The 13,498-nt window shown below is 42.2% G+C and overlaps 1 protein-coding gene across 1 annotated transcript in view; it reads right to left on the minus strand.

The window, feature by feature from the left end:
• Positions 1-13,498, minus strand: part of GDPD1 (glycerophosphodiester phosphodiesterase domain containing 1) — a 995,260-nt gene that overhangs the window by 930,460 nt on the left and 51,302 nt on the right. The window contains exon 2 of the mRNA XM_069615147.1: positions 7,921-7,963. Within this exon, the coding sequence (XP_069471248.1) occupies positions 7,921-7,963 (43 nt within the window). The remainder of the gene's footprint in view (positions 1-7,920; positions 7,964-13,498) is intronic.

The following is a 13,498-nucleotide window of genomic DNA, read 5'->3' on the forward strand; positions in this document are numbered from 1 at the left end:
TCGTTTAATAGGTCAACAAGAGGCATGGCTGTGTCATGTGTCCACGTGCGAAGGATAGAACATCTTTACTAACCCAGCCTTGGCACAACAGAAAGAAAGAAAGACCTTCATTTTGGACACCAATTGAATCGAGAAACTTGAACCCATGGATTCAATACGTAGTGCTACAAAAACAAAACCATGAGCAATGGAAAGAGGCCACGTGTCTAGTTGTATTTAATATGTATTGGAATCCAGTAGCGGTCAACGAATCGCAATACATAGATCTATTTCTAACAGAACTAGATAGAATTGCCAACAAGCATAAGGCAATTGATATAGTAATATGTGGAGACTTGAATATCCACATTTTCGACAAATGTGGAAACCAAAGGGATAAGAGTGATCTGTCTCGGAGAGCCAAAACTTGGGGGAAAGAAATGAGAACAAGAAAATAGAGTCATGTTGGAACCTTCCAGAATTCAAAACAACAAGGTACATCTGAGGCAGTACTGGACTACATATATGTCTCAGCGAACATTGCGAAGGTATTGACAAAAACAGAGACAATAATTAATACTAACAGTGATCATCGCATGCTTTCAATGACAGGGTCAGAACAAGACCAATTCCAGGAGAAAATTACACTTCCCTTTATGGAATTGAATGCAAAAGCTTTCAGACTGAGAATAAAACCAGTAGACTTATCAGGTTTAACAAAGACCTATCAAGCATCAGATAAAGAGGATCCTGATAAATTAAACTATGAGTGGTTGTTTGAGCCTTATTATCAACAGAAAAAAGATTCAAAAAGATAAAACAAGAAACATATTCATAGTTGTGATCTGTTAATTGCGAGTTAAAAAAAAAAGAAAAACAAAAAAAAAGATTCATAAACTATGCACACAATTAAACAAGTTAAAAACTAAAGAAACCCAGCTTGCAATTCATACAGCCAAACAAAACTATCGTAATTGGATAAGAGCACATAAAAGCACGATGCTACAACGGGACTCAGAACAGATGCTGTCTTGCCTCAGCAATCGTAACACTCGAGACCGATGGAGTCTCTTAAATCCAACAGTCCTCTCAGCACCGGATGAGACAAAATGTTATCAAAGCTCGATGGCTGGAATACTTCGCTGACCTATATAAGAAGAGGGAAAACCCAGAACCCAAAGCTCAACCTAAATTGAATAGATGGCAAGTTACAACAAGAGACCAAATATTGCAAATAATCATGAAACTCAATAACTCGCGTGCTCCAGGGCCAGATGGCCTAACAAATGAAAAAATTCAAAGAGTCGCCCGAGATATGGGCGGATTTGAGATTAAAAATGATCATTGATCAACCAACTGAACCAAATACCTTCAACTTGGAGACTGGCTATCCTAATACCAATCTTTAAACAAGGAGACAGAATCCAACAAATTATAGGCCAATTGATCTATTAGACCCTCCAGGGAAAATATTTGCAACCATCCTATTGAGGGCCTTAACGGAGTGGGCCACGGAAAAAAAAGATTTGCTCCTCGCCAGACTGGTTTTGTCCATGCTGTTGGTACAAATATCAATCTCTTTCTCCTGAATTTATAAAACATGAAGCTAAGACCTCAAACTAACAGGTCTGGATAGCCTTTGTTGATCTCCATCTTGCGTTCGACTGTCAACCACCAGCTGTTATGGAACAAATTGGAAAAGTGGAACTGCCCCGCACACATATTACAACCAATAAAGTTACTCTATTCTTCAACTAAAATACGAGTAAGGTTAACTGGAGACTGGCAAATGACCGCCTATATTGAGACCTGGAATGGGCTGAAATAAGGCTGCCCGCTGGCGGCATCCCTTTTTAAATTGTTCACATCAGATCTCCCTTGTGAAATGATGTCTAGTGGAATAAATCCGCCAAGAATAAATTCAACAAGGCTGCCATTAATGATGTACGCAGATGACATCATACTGCTTGATAAAACACCAAAACGCCTACAACAGTGTCTTGGAACGCTTGCAGATTACATGGCAAGAAATGATGTAAAAATAAACATAAAGAAAATCAAAATTATGGCTATTATCAAACCAAAACAAAAAGGAAAGGAAATCAGTGATACATATCAATGGCTGCCTAATTAATATAGTTTCCTCCTATAAGTATCTGGGAATTGCCATCAGCCAGACAATGGATGAAGAAGAATGGGAGTTCCAACTAAGAAAAAAAAAAGGAATGGCGCTGGCGAGACAAGGATACAAACTTCATGAAAAATACGGTAAATTTTCGTTCTGACCAATCATCATATTCTACAGGAGTAAGGTTATCCCGATCCTGCCATACGGAAGCGAAACGTTATTAAATCTGTCTGAGAAAATATGGCCTATACTTGAAGCAATATTCTGGCGAAAAATAATGAAGCTGCCTAAATCCTTTCCAATACTATGAATACGGGTCGAAATAGCAGTACAATCTTTTTCTGTATGTGTCCTTCCACGGCTATTTGCCATTGCAGGACGGGCAAAACTTTAGGGGTCCTCTACATAGCAGAGGTGAGAAGCAACAGCGAGACCAGAAGGGAAAAGAGGGGGGCCAAAAAAAGGCATTCTACAATGAATCAGAACCCCGGGCCCCACTCTCCCTACCATATAGACCTGGCTGGAGGGCCAAGACCATGCATTCGATAGTGTCAATCGAAGCACCAGCTGCCAGGATTTGTAGTCGTCTCCGACCGTAGGATGCACAAGTAGTCGTTGAAGGGAAGTCGAAGGCCAACGGTCGCGGACAAAGAGTAATAAACGTTTGCAATATAGGAGCTCCGCACAGGGAGACCAGCTAGCTGGGTGGAAAAAAAGCCGAGGGATCTCGATACGTAAGGGATTTTGGGTACACTACACATCACGTTAGGGATAGGTTTAAAAGCACGCCCGTCTTACTAACCAGTTTCCAAAAAACATAAGAAAATGTGAGGGATTATTATGGTGCAATGTGAAGGTATGTGAGAGTGTATGAGTGGATGTTGGACAGGTGAGTAAGTCGAAGAGTGCTGGAGGTAATGAAAGAATATAGATCAGGTTAAGGGGGTGTGAGGCAGTGCCATGGTTAACAGAAGGCAGTTCTAGTTCCTTATTAGTATGAATGAGGGGGTATGAGGCAATGTGAGGAACATTAACATGAATGGAGGCAGATTCAAGGTGTAAGAGTTAGTATCACGGGATGTGAGATGATGAGGTATTGGGGCACTGTGTTGGAATTTAAATTGGGGGTGTGAGGCAGTTATCAGACATGGGACAGGCAAGGTCAGTGGCTTGTGAAGCTGTGTGGAGGAACAGCATCAAGACGTGCTGAGCAGTTGGAGGTGAAAAGCAATGTGGGTTGGTACAGGGTAGGGTGAGGTAGGGTCTATTTTTTCTTTTACTGGTAACAGCCCTGCTGCCCAGAGTAGTTTTATGAGTGCAATCATGAAAGTAGTTTCTTGGCCACTTGTGACCCTGTCCCAATATTAATTTGATATAACCAAAAGATGAATCATGCGCAAATCTGCCAAACAACGACACCCTTGTAGATTGTAGTGCTAGGTACTTCATTACAATATGCTCTCTATTCTGTAAAGCACCCATATCCCAGGACAGAAGACAGCCCTCATCTTCCAATGACCTGGCAGATCTAATATTATATGAAAAAGTACTGCTCAGGCCAGCTAGAGCTTCTGTGATATAATAGAAGGTCTGCCAGTGAACAGGTAAATTCCAATTCAACAGCATAATGGTGACGTAACAGAATGACTGCACTAATCCCTAGATTGGAAGGTCGGGCGAATACTAGGTGCACGTAGGGTTGACAAGGACATCTACAAATACCAGGGCCTACTGGTCAAGTGCTGGCTAGAAGGAAGGTGTGCAGACTCAGACTGCCCCGGTGCCCTATACCAGCTCTCGGACGTGGAAAATAATAAAGTTACTCACCGTACCGACTACATTACTCCTAGTCCATAGCCCCGTTTCTGCCATACTTTTGGGACATTCGTCCATCGGGACGGGACCGGAGCACTTTTGTAGCATCAAAAAAAAATTAAATTTTTTTTACGGGGTTCACAGCACGTGACTGTAGCCCTGCCTTCCTGAGCTGCGCCCCACACATCGCCCTTGAGTCCTTTTCTATCGCCAAAGTCAAATAACCATTAGCAAAATAGAGGATACCTTTTAGAGGGGACGGCGGGCATACGGAGGAAACGAGACTATGGACTAGGAGTAAGGTAGTCACTACGGTGAGTAACTTAGTTATACTCCTACGTCCCGTCCCCTTTCCTCCATACTTTTTGGAGATTCTCAAGAACTGACCAAAGAAACAGGAGGATGGAAATTTCCCTTACTGGAACAGGTTCTAAAGAACTGCCTGGTCTAAAACTGGGCATCAGCCCAGGAGTGCAGGTCAAGACAGTGTGTACAAAAAGCTGAGGGAGAAGCCCACGTAGCAGCTTTGGCTATGGACTCCCAAGGAACATATTTCTGGAAGACAACAGCAGCCGCTTTGCCACAGACCAAATGTGCATGAATGCCCGTTGGGGACTGAAGGCCTTGAATTGTATAAGCCTCTGAGATACATGAAGCAATCAAGCATGAGATGGAAACTATTTGGAGCCAGTTTCCCTCTTGGGTCAATGAAAGTAACAGAACTGTGAAGAACTTCTAAGTTTGCTAGTTCCGTCGAGATAAACTAGATGTCAGACGAGCTCCGAAGTTTTATGTAGAACTCTCTCTGCATCGGAGACCAGGTTAGGAAAGAAAACCAATAAGGATATGGATTGATTTATGTGGAACTCAGACAATTTTTGGAAGGAAAGAAGGATGAGTGCAAAGCACAACCTTATCCTTGTGGAAAGTTATGAACGGATGTTCAACAGAGAGCTTGAAGCTCACTTATTCTTCTTGCAGATGTAACCGCAATCAAGAAGGCCACTTTCCAAGAAAGAAATCTGAGCCCGGTAGTGGCCATTGGTTCAAATGGCTTATGACAAAGAGATAACAACAACGTTCAGATCCCATTTCGGGTGAGAAGGCCTGACCAGCGGAAAGAGGGGAAGAAGACCTGCGAAATGCCTCTTGATTACTGGGTTTGCCAGAGAAAAAGAGCAAGTGTTTGTAGACAGATAAGCTGCAACGGCTGATAGACAAGATGTGGATGACAGAGGCCACAAGTTCTGATATAAAAGACAAGACAGTCAAAAGCCTGTTGAGGATGAAGCTGTTTAGCTAGACACCAATGACAAAAACAAAGCCATTTACTTGTGTACTGAGCCATCGTAGAAGGCTTAGGTGTCGCCTGAATTATGTGCATATTATCCTCCAAACAGTTAAACTGTACTAAGGACTTGAACTCAGGTACCGGGCCACCAAGCTGAAAGATTGTGGGGAGGGGTGCCACACCTGGTAATTGTTCTGGTAGAGGAAGTCTGGAATCTGCGCCTACCTGATCAGGTCGCATATTGATAGGTGCTGCAGCTCTGAAAACCAGAACCTGGCTGGCCAACATGGAGCTATGAAGAGGAGAGTGCAGTTGGAGACACTCCTGAGAGACCGATGAAACAGCAAAGGCGAGAATGCATAAGCCTTCATGTTGTCGAAATGAATCTCAAGGGCATCCCCCAGGGAAGATGCTCTGAGACCGTCCCTGGAAGCATAGAGTAATAGTTTTCTGTTTGTTGTAGTTGCAAAGAGGTCCACCGTTGGAGAACCCCATTGCTGGAAAAGCTTGATAAGAACATGGGTGTTCATTTCCCACTAGTAATTCGCCACAGACTGGCGGCTCAAGAAATCTTCAGTTTTCTTTAATTAGTTAAAGGTTATCACCCTAATATTGCGTAGGGCCACACCATGAGGGTGCCGCTCACAGGTCAATGTGAAGTGCAATTGGTGATAACACACTGGTGAGGTCTTGTATAAGTGTTATGCATGTCTAAAACCCAAACTAGAAGAAATTGGAGGAAGTGATGGAAGGGGGAAGGACGGGGTGTGAATATGGAGGAGGAGTGGAAAAAAGGAAAAGAGAACATGGTTTAAGGCATGGGAAAGGGCAGCTAAGGAGAGTTTAACCCGTCAAGTTAATGAAATTGTAAGAAATACAGTGGTTTGCCAGCAGTCACTGACTATCAAGACCGTAAGCGGTACCTACAAGTTGGGAAAGAAATGCTGCGTTGAAAAGAATCCCTTTAGGTCAGAAGCAATCCTAACCTCTGGGGAACAACGAGAAGAAAACAACTTGAAAGATAATAGTGTTGAGGGAAACTGCTTATAAGTTAATTGTCTATATTCAATGTGTTTCCACTTTCAACTCTTGCAATCTCCAATGGAGGCATAGAATGGGGTATACAGGACATCCACGAAGAAATTGTATTCGAACCAGGATGCTGCAAGGGGTAACGCAGAAAGAAATACAATACATGGGAAATGATACACATGCTAAGAGTAATCCTTTTGTGTTTTTTTTCTGTCTTGCTAGTTTACTACAGTGTTGAATTGTACAATTTGAAAAATACATTAAAAAAGAAATTGGAAAAAAAGTCTGACAGGGTTGTGTACTTGCGCAATCATTCATCTATATTTATAGAAGTAAATATGCATAACAGATAGTTCTTGAATTCCGACACCAAAAGTGCTCTCATTTTGATATCTATGATATGGGAGCACCCATTATCCATAAGTAAATGCCAACACATCTGGCTATGCTAATAAGCTTTAAAATCATCTTAATTATGTAGATGTGTACGTCCAGTGTAAGACTGTCCTTGGTTATAAAACATTTCTTGACATGCTTCACCCCAAGTACGTACACATGTTTTTCCTAAAATTTACATTCGGTATCTTGCCAATAACGACTCTCCTGCCTTCATGGAAAATAGTTATATCTGCCAATTGTCCCAATTGTAATGAAAAGAAAGTGCACCATGTTCCGATTCTTATGACCTTTTAACAAGAATCTAAACACAAGAAATCTGAAACAATGCCTAAAGAATGATAGCTTGAGATGAAAGACACTGGCTGAGTTTTTATGGCAGATCCACAACGTATTCTGATGTAGTTTTCGTTTTTAGCTAGTAGTGCAGAAAGATACATGAAATTAGCGTTTCCATTTCATTTGGTTTCTTGATAATGGAAATTGGTAAGTCTGTTTATGTGGTTTCATGGATATCTTTTTGTCTATGTTTTGAAGACATTTGTTGCATAAAGCAAATAAATATTAATCCTCTTCCACCCGGAAACGTGCAGGTTAACTCAGGAAAGTACATGTATTATTATTATTTGCGCATATTGAGTCCAGCAGTGGGAGTGTAGATTTCAGCTTGCAGCACAAGGTCTGAGAACAGAGTATTATGTCTGCGTGCATATTATTACTATGTGCCAACATTGGTGTTGTGGGATTACAACCAAGTAAGGTAACTTCTCCAACAACAACTAACCCTGCAGCATTCGTAGGTATGCCTTTTGTGCCAGCAGCATTCTCTTCAACAGCCTCCCAGAAAGACATACTTGGCGGACATTTCCATAAATAGGCCGCACTGATCTGAACTTGTAGATATGTGATTTGAGATGGAAGTATACAAAAAGCTGATGCATCAGTCTAAGCACTAAAGTAATGTAATACCAGCTTCAATTTAGGCAACCTGTGCCTAAATGCCAGTTCTAGTTAAGGGTAAACATACCTAGTCTCTGCAAGTTTCAGTGATATTAGGACAGGGACTATCCTAATATGACCAAAAGTACAAATATATATTAGAAGCTTTTATTGTCCTGGTAGTATACAATGCTGCTTTAGAGGCTAAAGAATTTAATTGGGGAGAGGTTCCGTTGAAGGTGGGGAGTGAGACAGAAAGGAGAAGAATTAAGAGCGAAGACGAGTATAATTTCCAACTAACATTTTAGTTAAGTTGCTTTTCAGGCACTTTTATACTCACTGGTGAAAGGCAGCCATTGTATTTTCCAAATTCTCTCCAGCACCTGTAAAAACAGAAGGATACTATAAGTCTGGGGGTTCTATTTGTTTACATCCAACGGCTGGTGTGTTAGGGACAATGAAGTAGCATGAAAAATAGCAGAAGGCAAAAAACATTAGTCTATCGAATCACATTCCTCAACTTACTATCTATGACTGACCAGAAGGATGTTCATAAAATTGCCATTTATATAATAGCCTTGAGACGTACGAAAAACCAAATGCCTTTGCCAGACAGTTGATTGGCACTATTAGTCATATTCAATTAAGATTATAAAACACAATTTTAAAATAATCGTCGCCTATATTTCAGCATTACCTAAATTCCAAAGGCTGCAGTAAGTTGGCGACTGTGCTGTATGGCATCATGACTCACATACGTTTCAGGAAATTATTTACATATTGGTGGTTCTTATTTCGAGCCCTCTGCAGTTTATATATTAATAATATGAGTAGCTGTCTTCATCCCTACAAACAAGGGTTGTTATCAGCCACTTTAGCGCATACTAAATAGGCAAATACTCCCACTCCACCCCCCCCCCCCCCAAAAAAAATATATATAGGGAGTGACGAGACTTCGGCCAAAAATAAGATATCAGTGCTGTTGTCCGTGCTATCGCACATCCATGCGTATGTTTCTCTAGTGCATGTCGTACCATGGAAAGAAACTATTATTAATACTTTCTGAGCCAAAGAGGTAAACATTGATCTTTTAATCTGCATGAATAATTAAGTACAAAGCAATATTAGAAAAAACATTTTGTTTTACAGTCAAAAACAGGGTTACTCGCTTATAAAATACACCCATTGGGAAAAGCACTTTTTATTCCCTAACTTTCAAAACTAGAGAGTAGAATACTCCCACTTCTAAATCTTATCTGGAGCACTGGCTATCTTAACTATATGGCAATAGTATAGCTGTGTTCTAGAGAAATATGTATTGTTGTATATTAATTATTTGACTGTCTGATACAGCAATGTGTTTGTGCTTTTAAGGTTGGTAACCGAACTAAAGCTTTATCATCAGTCAGGAGTTAGCATTTCTAAATCAGTTCATCTTTTTTTTAAAAAACATAAAATTCCATAATAGCACACAGCCATTTACAATTTACATTCAGTAACTTAATAACAAATTATAACAAAGAATAATGATAGGACCACATCGTGTTAATGTCAATCATTTCTAGTTTGTGTTTTTTCTCAGTATTTCCAACGCTTTGACATTTGTGCAGAACATTACAGACAAACCGACGCAGATTGTGGCAACATAAAGACTTCCTTAGATGCTGTTATACTGCAGATCCTATATATGATCAATTTCCGGCTTTACTTTCACACTTAAATGAATGGTTGTAGTTAAAATCATGCATCATCTCTTCCTAAAGTGGTTTATGTTCCTCCTTTGTTCCTCCCCAACCCCAAATATTGTTCCTTAGATTACCATGTCATTTTAACACCCCATCGCTGGAATATTCCTACCCAAGTTCCACCCTATGGTGGTCCAAATACCCACCTTGGGCCGTGGCCGGTTCTGCAGCAGAGAATAGTGTTGGGCCCGATGCAGGGCACTGGGGGAAATGGATTGCTGCACTAGGTGCAAGAGTAACCCTCTGATAGGCTTACTTTGAGACCAATATTGTTTCCAGTCTTCCTTTACAGCAGTGTCCTTAAAACTGGGGCCCTACCCCACCGGTGCCCAAAGGAGGCCCGGGGGAGGCAGGAAACAAAGCTCTAAACTGGATTACAGTGACAGTTTTTAATAGAAAATATCAGCATTTATGGCTTTCGGGGGGCATAAACAATATTTCTACTCAAGGGGGTTCAGGGGTAAGGGTCAGCATTAAAAAGATTGAAGACCACAGCTGTAGAGTTTCAAGGAATCAATGCGGATTACCCTTGTTTGTATGATAAATTTTAGATATTATCAATATCTTCGCAACATAGTTCCATCACTAAATCAACAAGTATTTGTACTTGCAATAGAACACCTTTTATACTCAAACACAATAAGAATCCTCTCGCTCTCTTGTTTGGTATTTGTGCAAATCCATTGTCTAATAAAGATAAAACATCAGTATTAAATATAGTGTAGTCAAAGAATACACAGTTCACAATATTTGCAATAAAGAAGTTGGGTAGAAACCCAGCATCCACCACTTCTATTCACACATAAAATGCTAAAGCTTCCTACAACCAATCAACAATGGTTATGTTTTGATTGTGACACAGAAAAACCTAAACTCATACTGGACTATGGTGTGTGGAATGGTGAGCTGGGTTACAGGTGAGGTTAGAAAGACCAACCCCTGATAAACTCAATATATGGAAAGGTCTAAAACCTCAAAGGTTCTTGCCTTCTATGGGCAGTTAAATAAGAACAACCTAAAAGCAATGTAGGGCCATGAATACAAGTTACAGGTAAAGCATTTCAAATCCCCCAATAAGGATTTCTGCCTTCCTTCCTCAGTGCTTTGATGGATCCATTTACCATGGCCAAAGAAGTACAGCCTACATTAGGAACTGGGCCACACTTTAGCAACACATTAAACTCAAGGTGTCACCAGCACAGGGAAAGTCAAAGGGTTTACCTTACAAAACTAGACCATGGTGTTTCTCAACAACGTAACCATGTAAAGGACAAATATGTTACACAAATGGACAAACCATTGCATATTTCTGCCCTCAAAATATTGAAAAGTCAAAAAAGTATTATTTGGGGAAACTGGCAAAAAGCCAAGTTTTAGCCCCATACGCAGTTTTCTGTCTCACAATGAAGGCATCTCAAAACTGTTTGCTTCCAGTTTCCAAAGCAGCTCCACTCTGTAATTTAAAGTGTGTCTCCCAATTATTGAAGAATGCATTAAAAAATCAAACATTGGCAACGTGACACTTTAAAGGCCCATAGCCATTAAATTAGGCAGTCAAGTCTTGTGGGATCAGCTGGGTTCACCAAGCTCTGACTCCATCTGCTTTTGTGAATCGGTCCTTTGCTGTCTTATACAGTTGGCTTATTTAAACTTAAATTTTATTATGCATTTAAACAAAAATACAAACAGCAAGAGCAGCTTTTCCACATCTGCGTAAACCAAACCCTCGCACCGCACACCTTCCCCAACAAAGTGGTGATTTCATGCAAGTGGGTCTCACTAGAAAAATCGACAGGTCTTCCGCCCCTTTAAGGGGCCGACACCACATAACTACTCTGGGCACCCCTTGTGCCACGTTTCAGCACCACTCTATCCACATAGGCCTAGGCTCTTCTCACACCCCAACAGCCTCCTGGTGGACCCCCATTTTCCCCAATCCACAACCCCTACAGCCCTCGCTCAACCTAGCACCGAAGGCGAAGGAGGAAGGACAGCAAAGCAACCTCCCTCAATGACCCAGCATCTAATGGACATCCCAACCCCATTTACAGATCACTGGTCCCCACTCCTCTCTAACTGACCAGGGTCATCAATTTTGCATACATAGCCCTCCACTTTAGTAGCCAATCGGCCCCATCAGGCATACCTGGGTTCTTCCATTTCTGAGCCAGCGTCACTCTCCCTGTTCTGAGCATGGCATCCCACAATCTAGGGTATCTATAAGTATCACTATTACTAGGAGGGAGCCACAGCAACATCTGAAGAGGGTCCAGTGGGAGGGTCTCCCCAATAACCCCAGCCATCCAACCCAGCGAGGACTTCCAATACCTCTGGACCATTGCACAGCACCACCAGATGTGCACCCAGAACCCACCTGGCCACACCCCCTAGGACAAAGAGAAGAAGAGCATGCAAACATTCTAGAGATCCTCAAAGTGTCCCTGTGCCATCTCTGTAGCATTTTAAAGTTGTGCTCCACAGCCGCAGTAAACAAGTTGCTGTGAAACAATCTTAAATATCTTTCCCACGTCTCGGCAGAGATCTCCTACCCCGCCAACTCGTTCCAAAAAGCCTTAAAGTTCTAGCCATCCTGCATGTTCCGTCACTCTCAGAACCTTGTGAAATCTGGGATATAGCATTTTTCCTGGACTTCAAGGTGTCAATAGTTCTCAAATGGAGCGCGGGGTCTTTGTAGGTTACCACCCCATTTCTAATCAGAGAATATCCCCTTCAGACGCAGGCATTCAAAAATACAAAATCTTGTCCGTACCAAACAACTCTCTAACCTGATCGAAGCCCAAGAACACCTCATCCTTAAACAGCTGTCCCTGCCCTCTCCAACTCCTTGTCAGACCATGCTTGCCTGTGGCAGAACCCTCTACGCCCCAGCCCTACATCGGGGCTCCAAACCAATGTCATGGGTGAGGGCCAAGGGGATAAGCTCTCTGTAAAACTCGACCTTCCTCTTCACATTCCACAACACCCCCAGCCATGGGTGCTCCTTCAATTTATCAGGAATCGCCACATACTAAGCCCATAGTAAGTCCCTCACCTTTGCTGGGTGTGCAGCCATATCCTCCAGGTATGTCCAGTAAGTCCCCCACCCATCCCTCATAAGCTCCACCAGCACCCTCAATTGGGCAGCCATGTAATATAAAGAAAAATCCGGGAAGCCAAACCTCCCTCCTCCCTCAGAAGGGTGAGTGTGCTTCTCCTAATTCTTGGACTCTTATTTTCCCAGACAAACCTATTCCCAGACAAACCTATTCACAGCCACCTGGAGCTCTCTGAAGAAACTCTCTGGAAGCATTGTGGGCAGTGCTGTGAAAAGGTACAGGAGACGAGGGAGGATGTTCATTTTCACAGCTGTCATACGCCCATACCAGGAGGGAATGAGTGAACCCATCGCCCCATGTGCGATTTAATAACCTCCAAAGGGGATCGAAATTAGCTGCCACCAGCCCAGGTAGGTCTCTAGATATAGTAATTCCCAGATATCGTATGGAGGACCTCTCTACCCTGACCCTCAACACAAATCTTCTCTGATCAATCACCTGATCCGTGACTTGTATTGGCATCATCACAGACTTGGACTTATTAATTTCCAACCCAGAGAAGGCTCCAAAGGTGTTAAGGGAGAACAACACCGGAAGTATGCCAGTATATTCATCTGCAAACAGGAAAAGTTGGAACTCTACGTCCCCCTTTCTAATGCCCCAAATTCCCGGGTGATCACGTACAGCTATGGCAAGAGTTTCCATCATGAGTGCATAAAGCAAATGCGATAAGGGGCACCCCTGCCTCGTGTCACCTGGAATGGGCCCAAGAGACCACCATTAACCTGGACACAGCCGAACAGGTCCTGGTATAACGCACCCACCCATTTCCGGAATTTAACCCCTATTCCCATTCTCTATGTAACGCTAACCTTGTCTCCACAGGAGCGTAATGATCCAAAAGCGCTGTTGATTTGCTAAACTGTTTTTTTTTACCCCACTTATAAAAGAGAAACAACAAGAAAGGGGGAACTGTAATTAATATGAATGGTACATTCTACTAGGGCTCTCCCAAGCGTTCCATCATGAAATAGCTCCCTTTTGAGTTCTAAGGCCCACACTCTCCTCACCTGCGTTTTGTGGTTTGGGAGCTCTTCGTCCTGCCTTCACGCAGGGG

Source organism: Ambystoma mexicanum, chromosome 9, assembly GCF_040938575.1.
Source record: "Ambystoma mexicanum isolate Mex_15411 chromosome 9, UKY_AmexF1_1, whole genome shotgun sequence".
NCBI classification, from domain to species: Eukaryota; Metazoa; Chordata; class Amphibia; order Caudata; family Ambystomatidae; genus Ambystoma; species Ambystoma mexicanum.